Source organism: Sesamum indicum, linkage group LG5, assembly GCF_026168435.1.
Source record: "Sesamum indicum cultivar Baizhima isolate 11 linkage group LG5, ASM2616843v1, whole genome shotgun sequence".
In the NCBI taxonomy this organism is placed as follows: Eukaryota; Viridiplantae; Streptophyta; class Magnoliopsida; order Lamiales; family Pedaliaceae; genus Sesamum; species Sesamum indicum.
This window is the reverse complement of record NC_142661.1, coordinates 1,014,543-1,038,152: the sequence shown is the minus strand read 5'-3', so window position 1 is coordinate 1,038,152 and position 23,610 is coordinate 1,014,543. Positions and strand designations below refer to the sequence as shown.

The 23,610-nt window shown below is 33.6% G+C and overlaps 3 protein-coding genes across 4 annotated transcripts; all 3 read left to right on the top strand.

Annotated features, from left to right (window-relative positions):
- The first annotated feature begins 745 nt into the window (after positions 1–745).
- LOC105162881 (HAD-superfamily hydrolase, subfamily IG, 5'-nucleotidase) lies at positions 746–11,784 on the top strand. Of its 2 annotated transcripts, XR_847873.3 has the most exons (15): positions 746–998; positions 1,207–1,246; positions 1,694–1,891; positions 2,017–2,153; positions 2,270–2,419; positions 5,567–5,668; positions 6,502–6,666; positions 6,792–6,902; positions 8,020–8,117; positions 8,860–8,983; positions 9,146–9,235; positions 9,606–9,650; positions 10,207–10,527; positions 10,998–11,211; positions 11,448–11,784. XR_847873.3 is itself a non-coding variant. In XM_011081041.3 (14 exons), the coding sequence occupies exons 1-14, from the start codon at positions 954–956 to the stop codon at positions 11,022–11,024; spliced, it is 1,653 nt and encodes a 550-aa protein (XP_011079343.1). In that variant the 5' UTR covers positions 746–953; the 3' UTR covers positions 11,025–11,784. The 2 variants fall into 2 exon arrangements, 1 of the variants encoding a protein (XP_011079343.1); XM_011081041.3 differs by having other exon boundaries at positions 10,998–11,784.
- Positions 11,785–12,912: 1,128 nt separating this feature from the next.
- LOC105162883 (NAD(P)-binding Rossmann-fold superfamily protein) lies at positions 12,913–16,684 on the top strand. The gene is made up of 6 exons (XM_011081042.3): positions 12,913–13,369; positions 13,478–13,638; positions 14,048–14,236; positions 14,834–14,987; positions 15,644–15,836; positions 16,446–16,684. The coding sequence occupies exons 1-6, from the start codon at positions 13,231–13,233 to the stop codon at positions 16,519–16,521; spliced, it is 912 nt and encodes a 303-aa protein (XP_011079344.1). The 5' UTR covers positions 12,913–13,230; the 3' UTR covers positions 16,522–16,684.
- A 2,508-nt stretch (positions 16,685–19,192) lies between these two features.
- On the top strand, positions 19,193–22,344 carry TPR1 (Tetratricopeptide repeat (TPR)-like superfamily protein). Its single transcript, XM_011081043.3, has 5 exons — positions 19,193–19,591; positions 20,140–20,319; positions 21,137–21,263; positions 21,585–21,698; positions 22,071–22,344. The coding sequence occupies exons 1-5, from the start codon at positions 19,304–19,306 to the stop codon at positions 22,184–22,186; spliced, it is 825 nt and encodes a 274-aa protein (XP_011079345.1). The 5' UTR covers positions 19,193–19,303; the 3' UTR covers positions 22,187–22,344.
- Positions 22,345–23,610: the final 1,266 nt, after the last annotated feature.

Here is a 23,610-nt window from a genome sequence, read left to right as displayed (position 1 = left end):
CAAGCTCGAGTCAAATTCTTGCAAATCGAGGTCGAGCTCGGGTTGCCACCCCTACCTGAGGCTCTCATGCACAAACACATTGGCTTCTTCATCCTCCAAAACATACTCTCATAATGACATTCCTTTTCCTTGAAGTCTGGTGTAATTACACTTAAATTTTCTATAATTTAAAAAATTATATTTGATATCTCTGAAGTTTATTTTCTTCTAACAAATAGGTTCGTTCGTTAGTAAAATTTCACTTAATTTGCTAATAGTAACAAAAAAACTGAATGAAAAATAGATATTTACCATTGATTGACTTATTTGACTTATTGCAGGTCAAATAATTTTTTTCTGATTATACTACTCTTATAATAGTGAAGATACATATCATCGCATGCATTAACGTGTGAAGACGTATGGGGTTAATTTGATCATAAAAAAATTTATTTGACCTGCAATAAATCAGTAATAAGTCAATTGACGAAAAATATAGATTTTTTATCCAGTTCTTTTGTTGATATCAACAAATTTTATAAATGTTTTACTAACAAATGGATTTATTTGTTAGATAGAACTAAATTTCAAGGATATTAAATATAATTTTTCAAATCACAAAAGATCTATATGTAATTATATCAAACCTCATGAGAGGGAAATATAATTATATAAAAGACAGAAGAATATGTCTAAATAGATATAGGACGTCGTGTAAATATAATTATTTTATTTCTTCAATAAAAGAACTAACAAATTAACCATTCGACCACTTGACATATACTAATACTGTGATTGATTCTGGTAGAAATCGTTGAGGGTTGGAAATTGGCGGCTACATTTCTTACACTTCAAATCTCCTCCAATCAAATTCTCATCTCATGTTCCCCTTGCGAGCCCTAATTCATCGACTCCATGTTTATAGTTTGGAAAAGCTTAACTTCAACGCATAAAGCACAGAATTAGTTTTATCTATGGCCTGTTTTCGCAGGAGGATCTTTCCATTTGGTTCTTTCCCGGTAATCTGCTGTCTGTACAAGAACTTTAAGGAATTTGTTTATTTATCATTTGTGTAATGTTCGAACGCGTATGTATCTGTAAGAACAAGAAGTGGAAGATTGTGATTCTATCTCAAATTGCTGGAGTGATTTTACGTATAGATGTAGATTAGCATACAATGTGTTTATAGTTTTTCTAACTGTTAGTTTTTCCTTTTCTGATTTCCAGTTGCAAAGCACGCAACTTGCGCATTCTGGGCTTGTGGAAGGTCTTCTTCTTAACACTCTTTGCGTGCTTACTTGAAAATATGAAGTGTATTTTGAATTTTTGTGTATCTGGAAATGTGTAGGAAAAGTAGCCATGATGTGTAGTGCGTTTTTGGGATTGGGGTTGTTTAAAATCAATTTGAAGTTTACTGAATTGTATTGATTCTGGTTTCTGATGCCCTTATGTTTATGGTGCCAAATTCAGCATGTTGCGCTTTCTCATGGGTGAATATTTGTGTTTTTCTCGGTTCAGATTCATTTCATTTTAGGTAAATAAGTGATTGGTAATAGATTGTATTGGAAGTTCGATGCATTGGATGATCTATCTAACACTGAAAAATAAATATGAACTTGTATTGGTAATCAATATGGAACTGTGTAAATATGCAAAAGAGGGAGAGTTAATTGTTATCGTTGAATATTATTGAGTTGTGTTTTGAAATTTTTAGGGGTCGGAGGAAACATTCTCCGTACATTTAGCTCAGTTGTCGCAACAGAGCAAAAGGTGCTGAAATTGGAAGAAGAGGAAGGAAAGCAGAGTTTGGAGGATGAAATTGCTAAGATTCGGCATGTATTTAATGCTGCAAAACAGAGATTTCAGAAAGTACCAGATACATTGAGAGAAATTCCAAAAACAGATCCTAAAGGTTACAAACATTTCTTTTTTTTTTTGTTCCCATCAGCTGAAAAGTGAATTTCTTCTCACTTGGAAAATGTGTTTACAAAGTTTAATATGATTTCTGAAATAATGCTACTTATATTTCTATTTTAGGCATATATGTCAATAAGGACTTGAGATTGGACAATATACAAGTATTCGGGTTTGACTATGATTACACATTGGCCCACTACTCTGCCAATTTACAAAGCTTAATATATGAACTTGCCAAAGAGTATTTGGTTAATGAGGTTTGTTCACAATGTTTCTATAAAGATTTTGATATGCATCAAGTTCATTATTTGCTTATCTTGAAAAGGAATAAGTAGCAAATCATATCTATGTCCTTTTCTTGTGGGCTTTTCAGCTTAGATATCCTGATAGTTGCTTGGAGTTCAAATATGATAACTCATTTCCAATAAGAGGGCTGTATTATGATATGTCAAAGGGGTGCCTTATGAAGCTGGATTTCTTTGGATCAATTGAACCTGATGCATGCTATTTTGGCAGGCGAAAGGTATAATAGGTGGCTTTCTCTCTTCTCAATGTTTTAGTTTATGCTTAAATCTTACAGCAGAGAGTCACTTTTCTCTTCCTGAAATTGATGAGGTGTATATTTATTTTGAAAAGGAATTGCAAGTTTTCTAGATGTACTGTAGTTTGACCAAATACAACTTTCTGGAGTTAGAGAAATGGAAGGTTTATAAGTGAACTCGTGAATGTATTCTAAAGCAGATGGCGTTGATAGACGAATCTTTGATCATAATTTCCAGTATTCATACTATGAATAGCTATTGTATAATGGTACCATGACAAGGTGACAAACGCTGTGAAGTAGTGGTGAACCTGGGTTCTAGGTTTTGTGTGTGTTTGTATTTCTTAATGGTGTGTGTGGGGTGGCGTGGGGGCCGGAGATGGTATTCTGGTGACATTTTTAGATGAACTAATCTTGAATGGCAGTGCAAACAGTTTTCTGCAGTTACTTTGCGTGAAAATTCTGTCAAGTAAAGACCCAAGCAATTAAATAAAATTACTTTTTCGTGATATCATGCTCTACAGATCTGAAAGAACCAGAAAAAAAATCTGAGTTTTGACATTTATTAGTAAACTCAGATTTCAGAGAAGCCATCATTTCAAGTTTTTAATACCATTTCAAAAATTACATCTAAAATCTTGAACCTTGTTTGTCGTATCTTTCAGTTTAGCAATCCTTCTGTCAATGAATGCTGGAGAAGAAATGCAGTACCTTATTCAAGCATAGACACCAAATCTTGTGTTCTATCCTACCCACACTGAGATGGATGAGAACTGTTGACTAAATGGATTTTGTAGAGGGCAAGAAAGTTTTTTTGGTTGCTGAAGAGCAATTGTAGAAAAAATATTGGAAAAAAGAAACTAAAATTGCATGTGCCTAAAGATTAAAAAAATTGATTAGTGTAGGTATTTTCGTGTAAGGGCGACATTGCTCACATGGGGAAGGTGGTGGCATATAGGACCAAATGTTGAAACAAGGAGACGGCAATAACTGATCTTGATGTGCAGAGAGAACCAGTTTTATGCTACTTTTAGAGGCATTTTCCAAAATCTTGGATGCAGCGAAGGGGAGTTATTTGCACTTTATTGTGAAGGATCTTTATTTAGTTGGTCCCAACAACTGAAGTGAAGATTTGAATTTAGCATGCACGTATAGCATAATGGGAGGCAACGGACATTTGAGTAGCTGAATGGATATTTGGAAAAGATTTGTATTGTTCTTGTTTTATCAGATATATATGAATTTCATACTTCTTACTGATGCCAAACTTTCATTTACATTTTATATTTCTGTGTCAAAACAAGACAAGGAATGAAGGAAATAGCTGTTTCTTGGTACATTGGATTTGATTTTCATTTACCTTGGCTGAAATATTGGATTAGTAAACTGCACGCTTATACCAGCTAGGATACATAAAGCAGGTTGTAGCTGAATTTTTATGAAATCTAAAAGACTTTTGTCGTGGCTTACAGCTGGGACAATTCAATGTCTATAGTTTAGCATTTTTGCATTTGTTAAATTCTCTATATCTATGTCAACTGTAATGCTTATGGAAGAGCTTAGCAATAAGATGCAAATAAATGTTTATGATCTTATTAATACAATTATGGATGACAGATACCACCATATACTATATTACTGTGGTAGAAAGAACATGAATGCTTGGGAAGCTTCAGTTGTTTGTTGAAATTATGATTCTGTAGAAGTGTCTAAGAGCAAAAGTTGGTGCTACGAAGAGCTCTTTGCATTTATGTGGAGCTTCATCAAGATGGTTGCCAACCCCCTCCTACTTTTTGGGTAATAAAATGGAGATCAAAATGAATAGTCGTGGTTGTTTGGTTGTTGGTATTGTTTTTTATTTAAGACACAAGTTGAAATAGTGTACTGGTTTAAATCTCAGAACAAGCAGAATTCTTTTTTCTTGAGATAAGCGAGTCCAAATAGTGCATTGTAAGGACCAAATTAAGGACTTGCAACTCGTTAGCAATAGGGTAAATGATGGCATTTCTAATTCTGAACTGTTACATTTCATTTGGTCTTAGCATCCTTGGACCTCGGTTACCTTCTTAGTGGGCAGAGACATAATGCAATACTTGCAATTACTATATACTGCTGCCCAGATACCTGGTGGGTTATTCATTGTCTACAAGAAACTTGCTGATCATTTTGGAGTAAAATGATATAAATGCTTATATAATTACTTGAATTCGAGGCTAAAACCTGAATTTGAAATGGAAAAGCAGCTTACTGCCTCACCAATTATAGGCTGACTTGAGCAATATAATAATTGATCATTAGAGAATGCATGTGAGCTAACCTCATGTTTTTTTGTTCTGATGCTGTTGAGAAATTTTGAAACATATAAAACTGAAGCTGTCAGACATATAACTTTATGCTGGTCCTTTTCCCCTTTCTGTTGACTTAGATCATATGTAAATCAGTTATATATTTAGACATATAGCACAGTAGCTGCTGAATTAAATTCACTGCCCTCCCCTCCCCTCCCCTCCCAAGAACAGAATACAGTGGCAAATGGATTAAAATAGTGGATTCTGTATGAGTTTGTAGCCACATGTCCTGATTCTCAAAGGGTTTGATTATTGTCAAGTATTTCATTTACTTGAATATCATAGAGACTTGATGGTATTGTTTTACTTATCTGATCAAAAGAGTCTTGACATTTTATGTGATTGCATTATATTTTGCTTATCCAGACCTTCAGTGCCTCTTTATATTCTAGCTCGCTCTTGCTATAAGCTAAATTATTGTTCTATTTATCTGGATTAGAAAGATATATTCATTCTGTTATAGCACTCTTTGTCTGGATTAGAAAGATAAATCCGTTGTGTTGTAGTACTCCTCTATTACATGAACATAAACTTCTGTCTTGTCGAAAAATAATCTTGAGCTCCATTAACATAAGTCTTCTGTCAAGATAAGTGAAAGTGTTTAGTGGTATTCTAGGATTCTCCATCCTTTCATCGCTGTATTGTTTATTGGGTCCACTTTCTGCTGCATACTTAAAGAATGATTCCAGCATGTAAGCATAATTAAATTGTTGGAGAGAATTGGATTTGAAACAATATTGAGAAAGCTAACTCTTTGATTGTGTTAACTATGAAAATGCAGCTTAGCCGACCAGAAATCAATGACTTATATGGCACACGACATATTGGCCGTGATCAAGCTCAAGAACTGGTGGGTTTGATGGACTTCTTTTGCTTTAGCGAGGTTGGTGCTTTTGTCAGTACGTCTCTCTTCTGTTCTGTTACATTTCTAAAATTTTATTTAAATGATTCTTATAGTATTTCCTCGTGAAAGAATGTTAAACTTAAATCGTTCTTATTTTTTTTTTCACAAGTTCATTAAGGCCATTGCTTGGGGATGATTTCCTGTAAACATGAAAAGTCGAACCTTGTATTTTTAATTTGGGATGGAGCTGAATGAGTCAATGGAAGTCAAAAGGCGTTCTCATGGCTTTGATGAAATTAATAAGAGTGATCTGTATAAAGAAGTAAGTTTAGAAACTAAGATTGATTAGAAAAACCATATACTATATTTTTTTCTGGAGTCTATGACATAATTCATATATCCTACTTATGTGGAGGGGATATTATCTGTTTACTAAACATGAAGGTCTTTGTTGGAGGTCTTATTTTCTTGAATTCATGTCAGAACAGGAAAAGTGAATTTTCAAGTGTCATTTTATTTTTATGTTTTGTGCTGTATAACTTTAGTTGCAGTTGGATTTGGTAGATCACTGTTCAAAAACTGTTATGAAATCCAGCGAGTATAATAGGCAATGAGGCTAATATGCAATGGCAGTTTCTTCTGTTGAAAATGGATATAAATATGTTACTTATTTCTTTTAGGAGACAAAAATTACTGAAGATGTTATATCATGACTTGATTGTGGGTGTTTTGTAATGTTATGTATATTGATAGTAGAGGTTTACTATTGGTTTTAAACAAACCAAAACCCTTGTAGCATAATTTGGAGTTTCTTTAGATGTTTTCCCAATTAGTTGAAAATGAAACCAAACAGAGGGGTTATTTTTCTGCAGGCATGCCTTATTGCTGATATTGTTCAACATTTTGTTGATGCCAAGCTGGAATTTGATCCTTCTTATGTTTATCAAGATGTGAATCGAGCTATTCAGCATGTTCATCGAAGTGGTTTAGCACATAAAGGAATTCTTTCAGATCCAGAGAAGTATCTCGTAAAGAATGTATGTAAACTTTTCACAAACTTTTGCTTATATCTCTTTTCTTTTCTATTTTAAAAAAATTCATGTTTTTCTTTAAGTGAAAATTTTGACCAGTTGATTCAGACTTGGGTTCTGTATTATTCCAGGGACAGTTACTTCGCTTTCTGAGGATGCTGAAAGAGAATGGAAAGAAACTTTTCTTGTTGACTAATTCTCCTTATTATTTTGTGGATGGAGGAATGCGCTTCATGTTGGAGGTAATTATCTCGCCAGGAGATATGCATAATCATTTTCACTTGAAATCAAATGTGGTGGTCTTCTATTAAGTTTACAATTTAAGGGTATTCTATTATTTACAGAAATTGATGGGCATGAGAAACACACATGGTCCATTTGTGATGTTTAGTTAAATTATGATAAACTTCATAGAAATGTTATGGTTTGGATAAAGGAAAGAAATGTAGCTTAGTTACTGTCAAACTATTCTCAGTGGTCTGATGATTGTAGATTTGTAATTTCATGCTTATAAAGATGGTTGTTGGAAAGTCTTTTAGATCTGCAGATACTTTTGCCATCATTTTACTTTTGTCATTACAGTTAGGTATTATTGACATGTTTCTAGTAACTTATTGAGGCATTCTTACGCCTAGAGCTGTTCGTTTCTCTATTCTTGTATTCCTGTTTTCTTGATTTTCTTTTTCTTATTGTTGCTTTAGCAATTCTAGCACAATCATTCTTTCTTCCAATCCTAGAATCACTATAGGAAGTCCTTGTGATCTCAATAACACTACGATGGAGAAGTTCTTGCTTTATATTATCCTATCGTAGTCCAGTCATTGAAAATTGTAACCTTCCAGTCCTAAATTCAAAATAGTTTGTCAAGCATTTTGATCCTTTTCTTTGGTTGGTCCTTATATTTGTGCTTGATTGTTCCTGCTGTACTTGATGCACATCTCTTCCATTTTGTATATTTATTAGTTCATCGAAACAAACTTTTATGGTCCCTTCTTGTTTTTATCTTGTGATAAATTGGCATCTTTGTATGATATATTGTTAGTAGAATTAGATAATGGATCTACAGAGAGTTACTGTTATTGGCTTGATGAACTTTTTGCCCTGACATTTTATGGGTTCATCTTCCTAATCCTGCTTCACATACATTGTTGCTTAGACATATTAACTTTTTTCTTCTGACATTAAGTCCTTTTATTTAGTATATTGAGTATTTAAGTGGATTTACATGCTGATTATACTTTAGAGCATCATTTTTGCTATCAAAAAGCAATTATGTTTCCATCTCTGTGTATTTCTCATTTCTGTGGATGGGGAGGCACTAAAATTGAAGCTAAGTATCTTGAGTCACTTGTTAACTAGGATTCATTGGGACACCAAGACTGCTGGAGGGAACTCTTTGATGTCGTGATTGCTAAAGCCAACAAACCAGAGTTCTATACCTCTGAACGTCCATTTCGGTACACCTTCCTATTTACTTTTGTCATTTTGTTGCATTTGGTTTTGGTATGCAGTAATCTTATTCTGTTGGGTTGTGTATGTATGTGGTACTTTTTGTTACGTGTTTGTGTGTCAAATCATGAAGGGATGATTATCAAGCTAACCATGTTGGGAGCAATCTTCATGTCGGAGGCGATATTGTTGTGCATCTGTTATTGGCTATATAATTTTGGACTTGCTGTAAATGCAAAAGAGTTAATTGACTGAAAAATGATCTAATCTGCTGCAAAGGCTAGAAGATTGAATTAAATGGTCACCAAAGGTCTATGATGGTTTCTGTTTAAACATAATGAAACAGGATATATCTTTCACTGTATTCATTAAAGTAAACTAGATTATCTAAACTGTTTGTTTGTGTTTTCATTTTTAGTTTTCAGTTTTCATTAAAAATGTGTTTTTGTACAGATTATTTTGGATTTAGGCTCTGCCACCTTGTACATGATTCTGGTGATCCCTTTTTGTAGTCCAGATTATTTTGGATTTAGGCGCCCCCATGGGAGACTTTGGTATATACATAAGTGGTTCATCACCTACATATTTTATTGTTGCATCCAAACTTATGTGCAGTTTTGTTTTTGCAGTTTTGGTATAGATTTATTTTGCAGTTTTGTTTGTGGTCTTGGGGAACTGAACTTGGCATACTAATTTCCCTTTTATGTGCCTCTTTGCTCTATCCAAACTGCACTCTGGAACTTTCATTAGCTGTTATGATGTGGAGAAAGACACTTTGGCTTTTTCAAAGGTGGATGCTTTCCTTCCTAACAAAATTTACTACCATGGATGCCTGAAGACTTTCTTGCAAATAACTAAGTGGAATGGTCCTGAGGTGAACTACATGGCAATATCTACTTAAGGCATTCAGTTATATTGTTCTATTCATTGCGGAGTAAACAATTTGTAATTGCCAATAGTTATGTATACTTAATAGTTCTCACTTCTCTCCATAGTATTGTGTTAGTTGATGATGACACAATTTCCTAACTTTTAGGTGATATACTTTGGGGACCACCTGTTTAGTGACCTAAGAGGGCCTTCAAAAGCAGGGTGGCATACAGCTGCCATAATTCACGAATTGGAGGTATGCCTTCAGTCATGCCATTCTTTATTTGCTTACGACACATGCTGAAGCAATGTCCCTTACGTTATACTAAAAGATGAAAATTCTTGATGGTTCACTATGATTGTAATGTCAGCTCAAAGCAAACTTTAGATTGTGGTCTAAGTAGTTGCTAGTCTGCTATGCTATGAGCCTATGGTCTTTATGTTCCCACAGGGAAGTAAATATGTGTAAAGTAGTAATAAAAGAATCTTCCAATAATATGGTCACTAATTTGCTCAAAATCTTGCCAGGTGACATCCACTTCCTTGTAAAATATGTCACTTGTGTTTTATTAGACTGTCTTGCTTAAGGTGTAAAATTAGTGACTTTGTTTCCTGGCTGCTTTCAGAATGAAATTCAGATCCAGAATGAAGATAGTTATCGTTTTGAACAGGTAAGCCCTTCTTTATTGAGTTTGGTGAGTGAGATATTCTTTCTGAAGTTTTATGATGGGAATATAGATATGCTATGTTTGAATTTTAGGCCATAATTATAAAAATGGTTTCCCAGTAACGTCTTTATCTACAAGTGGAATTTAAATATTCCTTAAAGCTGGTTTTCGCTATCTTGTCCGTTCTGTTATAAAGGCTATATCTGGTCTAAAATCTTTTGGGTTTAACAAAGTCAGCAAGATGGATTATTATATGCAATAATAGCTTACTTTTATATTAAATTAATTGTTTCTCATGTTGAAATTTCGTCCACACTTTCATTGGCATAAGTAATCTGTATTAAGTCTAATGAATTTTGGTATTTACATCTATGCGTGCGTTGCACTTTCTTGCTCGATCTGGCTGGAGAGAATATACATGTTACTCTCATCTAATTTCATCTAATTTGGTCGATTTCCTGGTATATTACCTTATATCTGGGTCTCGCCAACATTTTACTGCTTTTGACAATGATAATGAGACATTTTCGGCTTCACCATTTTTATGTTTCACCAACAGGCCAAGTTTCACATAATACAAGAACTTCTTGTCAAACTCCATGCTACTGTTTCTAATGGTGAGGCAAGTGAAGAGTACATGTCTCTTCTTTGGGAGCTCAATGAAGAGAGGCAGAAGGCATGTTACACCATGAAACGGATGTTTAATAAGTCATTTGGAGCAACATTCCTGACTGACACTGGGCAAGAATCTGCATTTGCTTACCACATCCATCAATATGCTGACGTTTATACAAGCAAACCTGAAAACTTCTTGTGTCATCCACCGCATGCATGGCTGCATGTACCTTATGATATAAAAATTATGCCACATCATGTGAAGGTATATATTGTTTCTATGCACATATTTCTTAAATATGTCACTTCCGAGGCCCTCATGGTTTTTGTTCTTACAAGTTACAACCATAAATGTGATTGTCAATTCTGGTATTGCATTACATCTCTACTGTGCTCTGTGTAGTTTTCTTGCAAGAAATGCTGGCGTTTCTGCATAATATTAGTGAATCAGAGTCGGCTGTGTCTGTCATACAAACTGCTAAACATGCTCTTACCACCGTTTTATACATTACGATTCCGTACAATTCATTCTTATCTCAAGTGGAATTTCTCGACTTTGACATGATAAAGAAAGCATGTTGACCTATACAATATAGCTCTAGCTCGAAGCTGCGCCTTTTGAAATTATCACTCTGTTGGTATCAGAATGTTGCGCATCTGACCCTTCCCAGACCTTTTGTTTTGTCTATGTACTATATACCTGTCATTTCTATTTAATGCGCTTATTTTTTTCAGGTGTCTTCAAACTTGTTCAAAACTTGACTGAGATATTCTTTACCTCTTGAGTGGGAATAGAGAAGACAACTACTGGTCCATTATTTTCTTGGAACTGCAATAATTGGCATGTTACAGTTGGCCATTTCTAGAGACTCGTCCTATCAGAGAAACTCATGTCAAGATTATCTTCCAGCATTTCTTGGCAAGACTTAGAAGGCGGGAGTACACAATCGTAAGAGTTACCTCCAACTTCTATTAATTCATTCTTTCGACCTTGTTATCTGTATTCATATCATGACATATGATATCAAATAGACTGGAGAAAATCGAGAATAAAATTTATGCCCCATAGTCCCTATCACATAAATTTGTATTATAACAGCAACCTAACATAGTTGGGAATTCAACTCCTGTACTTTTGTTCGGTTTACATAACTCAAAGTGTAAGGAATCTCCTTATGTACTCAGATATTATCGAACTACGGGGATGCACGCACGACTTTTAGCTGTGCCAAATATTTGAACTGAATTTGTTCTGCATCAAACTTATTTGTCCCTAAGGTCTGTCATCCACTCAGGAAAGTGATCTTCAGAAATCACGCCTTCTGCCGATGCAAATTCCTGTCGGCTATGGGAAGTTTTATTGGTGCATCATTATGGTTTAGTGGACAATAAAAACATTTGTGATTAGCGTACTATGATATGTTTTAATGTGGTGTGCTAGTTTGTGCAAGTGATTTTTGCTTGTTCAAATTTGCAAATCTACCTACCCTTTCAAAAATATCATCTGCTCTGTTGATTACAATCAGATTTGTAGCTTGTGTTTGTGATTTACAAATTGCAATTCTGGACACCAGTTCTTGTTTTAGCTTTTGGAACTCTGAAATGGACATTGTGCTCTTACCCTTTCCTTACATCGTTGGATGTCTTGTAAATCTCTAGAAATGCAATATGACTCATTTATTTTTAGGATTTGTAAAAAGCTCTTTCAGGTTACTATATTTGAATTTGAATATGACTCTGTATAAAAAGAATTTGAAATTTAACAACATAGTTTAAATTTGAAAAAAAAAAAGGGATATGTAATCGTAGATTCAAAAATTTTCAATCAAAATGCAACCGTAGATTCGAAATATGAGTTGTAATTATCATTATCTTTTTGACATTATGCTATTTATTACATCATTTAACATTCAAATTTAAAAACAAATTTAATACATTGATAGTTCGAATCAACGTCAATTAAAATAGATAAACAAGAAACTATAATAGCAATAGACATACATCCACATTTGAAATTCAAAAAATTATAATATTTTAGTCGTAAGATCTCGTTGGTCGCAATTATCATTACTAATTATGTGACTTTATATTTTAAAAATTTTGTCTTGGGAAGTAAAATTCAGTATCTTATGGTGGAGATAGCATAATGCTGGTTTGTTTGTTGGAGATAAATGGTCTGATTATTTTATTTTTAATTTTCTAGTCTAAAAGTATATAAAAACCGATTCCAAATTTATTAATTTAGTATAAGTCATGGATATGAAGCCCATCCATGTTCGGACACGTTTTGATATTTTGAGACATTCAAGAACGCAATCCTCTCACGTAATTGTCTACTTCTAGAAAAATTTCTGATAAGAGAAAAGAACATCACACATTAATTACATAGTTAACGTGTCTTTGCTGCCTACCCATATTTCCCATGAACACACTCTTTTTCTTGCAATAAATAAAACTTCCACCTACTCACCCCAAATTAAATCAGATTGAATTTTTTAATTGCAAATTATATATATTAAATAAAATAGAATTTGCAACAAAATAAATTTAATACGAAAATCGAAACCTAATCAGTGGCTCACACAGCACAACCCAATATCTTGGACCCATACTCTTTGCACATGCAATAAATCCAGAGATTTCCTTACATAAATATAGGATGATGGATGAAAGTTAAACCATCTCCACCAGCAATCCTCAAAAATCACAAATGGGAAGAGGGATTTGCCTGAAAATCATGGGTAGTTGGGAACATCAACTCTTTCAGCTCACCAACTCATCTTCATATGTATAGTATGCCACTTTCCTATTTCTATTACTCCTCCACCACAAGTTTGGTCTGTTGCAAGACAATATATATATACACATCATAAGACAAAACAACAGTAGAATACACACACCCACACCCACACACACACACATATATATAAAGAGCTGATCAGAAAGTGTCAAAGAAGAGGGAAAAATCATGAGAGATATCATCATAGCAGAAAATGAGAAAAACCCCAGAGTTTGTGTTCTTGATGCTTCCACTTACGTGGGATTCTGTCTGGTCAAGAAGCTATTGATCAGAGGGTATAATGTCCACGCAGCTGTCGGAAAAAATGGTAAGAATTTTCTGTTTGTTTGTGTCCAATACGGGACGCTTGCCTGTATCAATAATTAATCATTTAATATATTCTATTCTGACAATTGAAATTCATGGATTGTTTTAGGAGAGAAAGAGATAGTGAAGAAATTAGCAGGGTTAGAGAGAACAGAAAACGGCAGGCTGACGATGTTTACTGTGGATGTATTGGACTACCACAGCATTCTCGAGGCTTTGAGGTTGTGTTGTGGTTTGTTTTGCTGCCTGGACAGCCCGGAAAAGTACGATGTGAGTTTTCTTAACTATTTGAATATGATTATCTACTCATGATGTCTGTAATGATCCCGTCAACCACGTTTTAAAAATAGTATTTTGGTTCTGTATTTTTTAAATTTTAATGATTTTAATTATTTTTAGTTGGAGTTCGTGCTTTTCCCCAAAAACAATCTTGATATTTTAAAATAAGAGCTTTTGTTACTATTAATTTATTTTTACCAGCATTTTTATTTTTTAATTTTCCGACGTAGCATTTTGATCCTGCACCATTTTAATTTTTGCAACGTCGATGGAGGTGAATTTTGCAAAGAAAAGAATTGAAATCTTGAAAATTAAAAAAATAAATACCGGACAAAGAAATGTGTTTAGTCCTATTAACAGTTTATTGCATGTATAATAATTAATGTTGTAATGTGTGCAGGGAAAAATGGTGGATTCAGAGGTTAGAGGGACGATCAATTTGTTGGAGGGTTGTGCTCAGACACAAAGTATACACAAAATTGTGTTCACTTCATCTCTCACTGCTGCTGTCTGGACCCAAAACATTTGTTCCCAAAAGGATGTTGACGAGAGGTCCTGGAGTGATCCTGACTTTTGCACCAAATTCAAGGTTTTAATTTTACTTTTTATATCTTCATTTATCTGTGTGTGTGTCTGTATTTTTGTTAATATTTTTGTCAAAAAAAAAATTATTCGGATCAGATTTAATTTGATTGAGTTAAGTATATAATAATTGTTATACTTGTCATGTAATTGATGTACAATTTGGGATTAGAATTACACTTAACTGGGGTAATATGGCTTGATAAGTGATTGATGTATAATGAAGGAAGCACGTAATCGGGTCGGACTTGGTCGCGGCTATAGTTTCCCAATTCCTAATTTTAAGAACCGAACTATCTTGTATGAGTCGATTGTGAAAATCAGATAGTTCTGGTTATGTCACGTCAACAGTGGGACCTATATTGTATTGATGTGGCATGATCTACACTGTTTTTCATATTTTCAAACTCAATTCTTCCATAGGGACACCTAAGTACAAAATCAGTCGTTACGACTATATTAGGTAGTGTCTTTTTTTTTATTTTTTTCTTGAGGGCGATTTTGTAATTTCACTTTTTTTATTCGATAAATGAATCCTTCCTTAATCTTGTCTCAGCCACATCGTACTGCTGTCCTGATGATTAATATTTGTTGATGTACGTAGTTGTGGTATGCCTTGGCAAAGACACTGTCTGAGAAGGCCGCTTGGGCGTTGGCCATCGATCGAACGCTTAACATGGTATGCATCAATCCAGGACTTGTTACCGGCCCTGACGTTGCTCGTCTCAATCCCCAACAAACCTTGTCCTATCTTCAAGGTACTCAAGCCATGACAATCTTGGCCTCACTTTTAAGATTATTTCCTATGATTACTCCGGAAAATTCTATTTTGAATTAGCTTTGGTCGAATCAAATCAATCACAGATATACTTGTTATGTGATTAGTCATTTTTTCTGAACTGTACACTAATCACACGACAAGTGTATTGCACCTGCCATATGATTGATTCAGGTTCAATCAAGCCCGGTCTGTACACTAATAGTCGTAGTTAATTAGTATTCATCACGAGTTTTTATTACAAAAAAGTCATTATATTTGATCTCGTGTCTTCTACAATCATGTTCATTTTAAAAACAAGATGGTTAAATAGCATTCTGTAGCGTAATAAATAGGACTATAGGGAGTACAACGTAATTTTATAAAATTGAGGGGTTGTTTTGTAATATTTTAAATATCAAGAGATGTGTGTATAATTAAGAATCCATCTTATTACAAAAAGACCCTCAATTTTGGAAAATTACACCACGTTTGTGGTCATATATTACGTTATAAAATGATCGGAAGAGAATATGTCTAGACGTAACAATTCATGCTCGTTGTGTAATTATCGCTTAATAATGTAATAATTCACACTGATAGTGTAATTATCCCTTGAGAATGTAATAATTCATGTTCACTGTCGATGTGGGACAGGGGCAGAGCAAATGTACGTGAATGGGGTACTGGCTACCGTTGATATAAATTTTCTAGCTGATGTCCATATTCGAGCTTTTGAAGATAGTTCAACCAGTGGGAGATATTTCTGTTTTGATCAAATCGTCAATTCAGAAGCTGAAGCAGTGAAACTGGCGAAATGCTTGAGCCCTTTAATTTCCATACCATCTAGGTACAAATCTATCTATCTGTCTATGGGTTAATTACACTTAAACCCACTCTAAAAATATAAAATTACATTTTCTTTCAAAAAAATTTTGAAAATTACACTCACACCCTCTCTGAAAATTCTTCATTTGTACTTAACACGCTTCTGTTAGAGTTTGGACAACAAATTCTAACCATAACAAAAACAGTGACATAAATTTTCAATTTTGTCCCTCATTTAATATTTTCATGTATATTTTTGTATTTATAAAAGGATAAATGTAATATGTAGTGAGGTTAACATTGATCATTATATTTTGTTCTTGTACGTACAAAATTATTAAACGAGAACGTTAAATAAGGAGTAAAATTAAAAATTTATGTAAACTTTTGGCGAACGTCAGCATTTTCCTCCAAACCCTGAAAATGGGTCAGGTGTAAATAATGAATTTTAGCATGGGGTATAAGTATAATTTTTTAATTTTTTTTTGAGAAAAAATATAATTTCGTATTTTTAGAGGGGTTCTAAATGTAATTAACCCTATATATATATATATATATATATAAGTAGATTAACTGCAGACAGATAATATGAAATTGTATTGGTGATAAGAGAAATGAGTTTTTGTTGCAGGTATGAGGGGCAAGAGAGTGAAGTACATGGTGAGAGATTGAGGAACAAGAAACTCAGCAACCTCATTGCCTGTTGAGATTATTGTAATAATCTTCTTTAATTACTCAATTATGTAAATGTCCTAAAACAAAATTTGGGTTTAGGTTAGTTTTGTACCCCCATTTCACCCTACTTGTCTCTTTTGTTTTTTTTTAAAAAAAAAATTAAAATTAAATAAAATTCGATCAAATTGATCAGTATAGTCCAACATGTTATTGTTCAAGCCTGAATTGAATCATTATCGAGTTTGAAATTCTGTTCTTGACCCTGATTTAATTATTAATTAAATTGGATTTAAACGAACTTCAATTTAATCGAACACGAACTGAGTTCGAGTAACTTGATAATTTTAAATTTATAAGTTTATTGAACGATAAATTTTATTCAAATTTAATTTGTTAAGTTAACGAACGAATTTATTTATCAATCTCAATAGGGTGGTTTTGTTATTAATTTATTTTTCAACCTTATAAAACATACATATATATATATATATATAGAGAGAGAGAGAGAGAGAGAGAGAGAGAGAAAGAGGGAGATAGAGGGCAAATCATAACCATGGTAAATTACGGTCATCTTTCTTAAAATTTGACATAATTGCAAATATATTCTCATTGTTTGAGAAATTACAAATACCTCCTAACTTTAACGTCTCCTAACAACGAGCCCATTCTGTTAGTTTTCATTAGGCTTCTATTTAATTTTGTGGTGAACTGATTAAAATATCATTTTAGATTATAAATTATAATTTTATACATTTTTTAAAGATATTTTTATGAACAATATACTCTAGAAATTATTTATTTATTTATTTTATGCACCCTAATTTATTTTTTCTAGACCTATTTTTTTTTTTAAAAAAAAGGCGATAAAGGTAAAACAGTAATTTTCTGGCGCCCCACCATCTACGGACTACATAATTAGTTTCTGTTCCAGAAAAATATTTATAATTTTTTAAATAATAATGAATATTCATGGTAGTTATAATTTACCTAGACAATGCGAGGCTAAGGAGGAAGACTCTTCACCATGAAAATGGAGGATCTATTAATCAGAAAAGTATAAGGAAAGATGACATAATTTTTTGTGATATTCACAAGGGTTAATTACATTTTGGCATTCAAACTATGATAGTTTTATATTTTGGCGTTTAAACTTTTTTTTCTTGGGTCAACTTATCATCTCAACTTCGCGAAATTTTGCACTTTGTCATTTATAGTTATTTTTTCATCAAGTTTTTTGTCGAACAAACATCATATCCAGTTAATGGTTACGTGATGTGATATTTTTTATATATGCATAATATGTGATTTTTTTTTTTATAGAAAAATCAATAAAAAAATGATCGTACATGACAAAGTACAAATTTTACAAAGTTAAAATGATAAATTGACATAAAAATAAGTTTTAATAATAAAATATAAAAACGGGCATAATTCGAATAGTAAAAATGTAATTTACCCTATTCATAATCATGACCATTAAAAACAGGAAAGATTTTCTATGCTATTTCAAGAAAATTTCATTTTTCTTTCCCATCCACCCATCCATATATAACCCTCTTCCAGATTAAATTTGATTATTTAAATACTTTTTATTTTTTTTATAGATTATAGGTACAATCCTAGAGATGGTATTAGAGTTATGTACTCAGGGAATGTTTTGTGTAATTTTTTCTATTGAATAGGGATATACTTGTAATTAGAACTACAACCTCAAGGGATGTACTTGTAATTTTTCAATTGACATCGGAGTGTGTGTATAATATGACCTAACTTCAAAGGAAAGTCAATATAATTTACTATATTATTTCTTTGTTGAGTAAATTTCTCATTGAGTCTGAGTAAAATGGGCTTAAATAGACATGGATTGGGCTTAAATTGGCATTCAGTCTGAGCACAATATTACATTCAGATTAAAGAATCACGAATCCAACTCTGCGTTGAGATCCTGATGAAAAACTTATTTTGAGCAAGATGTAGAAAAATTATCAAAACCACGTGAAAATTGTGTGTTGCATTATATTTCTTTTTGTACCTTTTGGACACGTTTACAATCTAACTAAAACCAGTTGAAAACGATAATTATTATAACCGAAACCCAAATATATTTTTTAAAAGGGTAAATTATGACAATTTCTATTGAGATTTGATATAATTGTGAATATCCCCTCATTAATTAAAAATTACAAATACCCCTCCTAATATTTGATGAAATTATGTAATTTTTGGATAGGGTATGAAATTATCAATTTTGTCCTTATTGCAATTTTTTTCTTTTTCTTTTTTTTTAAGAAAAAGGATTGGATGGGTTGAAAGACTTAAAAAATAATAAAAAAATTATCACTTAGTTCATAAAAAAAATTAAAAAAAATAAAATTATAATTTTTAATCTCCAAGGCATTTTGGCTAGTTCACCATAAAAAAATGGATAGAAAAAACTAATGAATCGGGTTAATTGTTAGATAACGGTTAAAATAAGGAGGATATTTGTAATTCTTTAAATAATGAAAGAGTATACGTAACGATGTCAAATTTCAGAGGATATAGTTTAATTTACTCTTTTTAAAATGGATCCTAAAGAGTAAGCCCAATAAGGAGCCCAATTTAATTGGGCCGTCTATCTTTTGAAATTAAAAGATAGCTAAAGTAAAACTTAGCTTAAGGATACGACGTCGCACCGTTTCGACGTTAGAAATTCATCGCAGAAGAGGAGAATTTTCTGGAATCGTCAGAAAGAGTATAAAATACTCTTCAAATTTCCATAGTAGAAAGAGGGAGAAAGCGTAGGGTTTTGATTGTTCTGGTTAAGGCGGAAGAATGGCGGTGATTGAAGATGAATCTTCCGGTGAAAATAATTTGAAATCACGGCCTAATTCAGCGGCGGCGCAACCTGGTTACGGTTCCGATGGCTATGAGACCGCCAGTGATACGGAGCTAACTGACGCCGTTCCAGAACCTGAAAATCATTCCCGTAGCAATGGTGGTGATACCGGTCAGCATAATGATGTTAGTAGTGTTAAGAATGGGGATGATGGGGTGAGCCGTGAGGGCAAGGAAGACGAACAGCAAGGGAAGATTGAAACCATAGATATTGAAGCGAATGAGGTAATGATGCAGCTTTTCTTTTCCCCCCTTCGAAATTTTGGTTGCTTGTTAGCTTGAGTTCGAAGAGATCAGCTATTGCTTATTCGAATGTAGTTGCTGTACTGCTGATATTTTGTTAAATTGATGAAGAAGTTTAAGTTTTGAAGTTACGTGGAAGCATTTTAATTCATAAAGTCGGTTAATTCATAGAGAAATTAGTGATAGTAATACATCTTACTGATGTCTTGATGATCCGTTCGCCATTTAATAGGACTGTTGAGAAATACTAAAAGGATTTTCTGATAATCAATCTTCATAATTGTATTTGCTTGCCCAGATGTTGGTCAATTGTGTTCTTGTGTTAATCAGTGGGCAAGGATTTTAGGTCCACTTTCCTGTTAGGCGGCCTGATGAGGTTATGATTTACTTGGGCTCATTATATTAAATTTTTTTTTGGTAGACTTCTTTGCTGTCCTCTCCACTAGTTATTTCTTAAGAATCGATTTCTGGTAATACTTTCACCATTTATAATGTTGTCTTTTGTTTGCTTTTATTTTTTCGAGAAGTAGAAAGCCTTAGCCCGAGCAAATGATGCAAAGCTTGAGGGAAATTCCTTCTTTAAAGCTGGACAATACGAAGAGGCATTGACAAAGTACGAGTTTGCTATACATATTTCCCCAGATGATCCTTCATCTAGTGAAGTACGGTCCATGTGTCATGCAAATCGGGCTGCTTGTTTCTTCAAAATGGTATGTTGCTCCCATGTTTGAACTTCAGAGTATGTATCATGTTTTTCACCATTTCTAGTTCAGTTACTGCAGTAACAGATTGGATATATAATAACTTGAGAGTTCTACTTAGAACTTTCGTCCTTGATGATAAGCATCTCACAGAATATTAACATCATAAATGGACCAGGTTGAGACTCCAATTAAATCAGGTAGTACATGAGAAGTTGGAAAAATGCTTGTTGAATTATATGAAAGCATGCAACGGAAGCATGAATAGTACTTTTCCAGCTTGGGCTTGGGCCTCTTGGCAGACATTTACCCAAACTTCATTGCCATCTGGCCTGCTTCCATATCACAGTCTTGTCTTACCTGTACCCTTGATTAGAAAATTGATAAAATTCATCAATCAAGAGAATGTGCATAATTTACTGCTGAAAAACAAAATGCATCAGAAGTGATAAATAGTTGAATGTTTAGATTGAAAGAAGTAGGGGAATTGTTGAGGGTCTAGCCCTGTTTAGGCTAGTATTGAAGCAACATTAGATCATTGATTTGATGGCTTTGAGCTCCAAATAAAATAATAGCATCTGATTCCATTTCTCCTCTACCTTTTAAGGTATGTTCTGTATAGTACATGAATTTTCAGAAAGATTTGTGCCTAGCTTCTATTGAATGTATTGGTTTCAGCTGACGCAATGAATTTACAGTCGTCTGGTAAATGCTCTTGATTCATGATGTGGTAAATGCTCTTGATTCATGATGTGTTCATGTGCAACTGATTCAGATCTCATGCATCATATTCTGAAGGTGATTGTCCTACTACTGTGATGTTTAGGGGAAATATGAGGAGACAGTCAAAGAGTGTACAAAGGCACTGGAGCTGAATCCTACATACATGAAAGCTCTTATAAGAAGAGGAGAAGCACGCGAAAAACTTGAACAGTATGAGGAGTCAATTGCTGGTAATGTCTAATAAAGAACACCCAAAAATGGTACTGCTTAGTAGTGGAGAATAACCATATAATTCCTGCAAGTTGTCCACGTTTGTGATAACTGGCATGCCACTAAATTCTCTTCAGCCCTAGTTTTGTGGGTGTGATATATTCATGACGGTTGGTGGCCAGCATGGGTGGTAGGACTTTGGTTGAATGTGGATTGTTATATTTGGATTATTCCACATCTCATGTAATTTACGCTGAGGGATCATTTCTTTGTGGTTGATTGGTTTTTTTCTGGTAATTGCTTTCTGTATTGCCTGAATTCTGTTGTTTCTTCATTTGCAGACATGACTAGAATCTTAGAATTGGATCCATCAAATGACCAAGCTAGGAGAACTATCATCCGTTTAAAGCCATTAGCAGAAGAAAAGCGTGAAAAGATGAAGGAAGAGATGATTGGTGAGCTAAAAGCCAATTTATGTCTACATGCAGCAGTTTTTATTTATGTTTTTCCTCCTTAATGGGATCTCTGGTCCCCCATGTGTTGTGCCAATTAGTTATTGCTGGAATACCTTGGATTCACCCGTGGACGTGCCATAATAGATTCTTGTGTGTTTTTGCGTAAGGGATTATATAGCATTCTTCTTAATAGGTTGGCTACAAGATATACTTCTGATGATATACATAGTACATTTTCATCTTGAAATCTAGAAGGAATTTTCATCGGAAGGATTTAATCACCATTCTGGTTTAAACTAATATTTCATACTAAGTATGGCATTTTTCTCCAACAAATCCTGTATTAAAGCTGAGTTTATTTTGTGATTGCAGGGAAACTGAAAGAGATGGGGAATTCCATTCTGGGTCGTTTTGGAATGAGTGTTGACAACTTTAAAGCTGTCAAAGATCCAAACACTGGTTCCTATTCGATTGCATTTCAACGCTAGGTTCTCATTCCTAGATATATATCAAATATATTTGTTCTTAAGAAAGAATGTTTGAGAAATAAGATAACTATTGAAAAAATTGCAGGAGAACTGGAGTACTTCTGATATGTACTGGTGAGTTATATGTTTGTTGCATGATAATTTTGAGTTCTCCCATAGACTCTTTCTTGCTTTTCTTGTGGAATGTATCTGATGCTAAGCATATCTCAAAATCACATACTTCTCTTTTAATAGCTCTAAATAGTATGATGTGTGCCCCAGATTCATGAACTAGAAAGTAAGAAGATTAAAGCTGAATGGTCAGAACATCGGCCGTTTCATTAGGACCGTGATGATTAAAAAGAAGTCGTTATGTCCGACTGCATGAAAGAAATTTGGGATATAGTTCTTTTTCGTCCTTTTCATTGGTTAAATTACTTACTGGAGTCCGCAGATAAGTATGTTCTGAACAACCTCCATTTACTCCTCCATCGATACGGCATTTGGCCGTTCCCACGTATTATGGATTTGTCTTAGCATCATTAAGTTCATTGGCAGTAATAAGGTGTTGATTAGGGGTACGCTTTTTTGGTTAACTGAATTGAACAGAATCAAATTTTTGGTTAATCGAAAATTTGGTTCTCCAGTTTTAAAAAAACTAAAAATTGAATCACATAGGTTTGGTTCGGTTAAAATTGGTTCGGTTAAAATCGAGATTAGTTTGGTTTTTTGGTTAAAAAAATAAAAAAAGAATTGTTTTTTTAATAATACATATAAGAAAATGCATATGAACTGCTGGTGGAATATTGTAGCAGCAATTTCACTTGGTTTTGCAAGGTCAAGTATACAATCAAACTAAAAAAATAATATATTTTTTTTTATTAAGTATTCCATCAAACACTTTCAAAGTAAAATTTCTTGTCCTTGTTAAGAAAGAAAGATCACCTAAGAATGAAAAAGAAGATGAAGGAAGTTGTTGGTGGGGGTGTGGCTACTACCGCCAGCTGGAGAGTGATGGAGAAGGAGAAGACTCAGAAGAAGAGAATTGGGACCTTTCGGAACATCACCACAAAGTAGAATAGTTAGATCATGCGAGTTGGGTAGGTTGGGTCCTGGAACAAAGTACGACTCTTAACGGGTGCAAGTCTTAAGAACTTTTGAAAAGATCAATTTGACAATTTTCTTGTATTTTATAAAATCTGTGGTGCATTGACTCAGACTTATAAAAATTTAAATCAAATAAGCAGAGGGGTAAAGTATGTCAATATAAAAAGAGTAGGATTTCGCTCTTTGCCTTTGTAATGAACAAAGTTGACAGAAACATAAGTAGAGACGGAGGGGTGGAGGGGGGGAAGAGAAGAAAACAAAGAGGAGATGAGAAAACCAGAACTTCATTCATTTCATGATAATTTCTATCCGTTTCGGATTTTGTGTTACATATTACT

Excerpts from the sequence above, each read along its gene's own strand:
- LOC105162881 (XM_011081041.3), top strand. The coding sequence starts at position 954 with ATGGCCTGTTTTCGCAGGAGGATCTTTCCATTTGGTTCTTTCCCG. Across the intron at positions 9,236-9,605 it reads CCATAATTCACGAATTGGAG|AATGAAATTCAGATCCAGAA; the intron begins GTATGCCTTCAG and ends GGCTGCTTTCAG. Across the intron at positions 9,651-10,206 it reads ATAGTTATCGTTTTGAACAG|GCCAAGTTTCACATAATACA; the intron begins GTAAGCCCTTCT and ends TTTCACCAACAG.
- LOC105162883 (XM_011081042.3), top strand. The coding sequence starts at position 13,231 with ATGAGAGATATCATCATAGCAGAAAATGAGAAAAACCCCAGAGTTTGT. Across the intron at positions 13,370-13,477 it reads CGCAGCTGTCGGAAAAAATG|GAGAGAAAGAGATAGTGAAG; the intron begins GTAAGAATTTTC and ends GGATTGTTTTAG. Across the intron at positions 14,237-14,833 it reads ACTTTTGCACCAAATTCAAG|TTGTGGTATGCCTTGGCAAA; the intron begins GTTTTAATTTTA and ends TGATGTACGTAG.
- TPR1 (XM_011081043.3), top strand. The coding sequence starts at position 19,304 with ATGGCGGTGATTGAAGATGAATCTTCCGGTGAAAATAATTTGAAATCA. Across the intron at positions 21,264-21,584 it reads GTATGAGGAGTCAATTGCTG|ACATGACTAGAATCTTAGAA; the intron begins GTAATGTCTAAT and ends CTTCATTTGCAG. Across the intron at positions 21,699-22,070 it reads GATGAAGGAAGAGATGATTG|GGAAACTGAAAGAGATGGGG; the intron begins GTGAGCTAAAAG and ends TTGTGATTGCAG.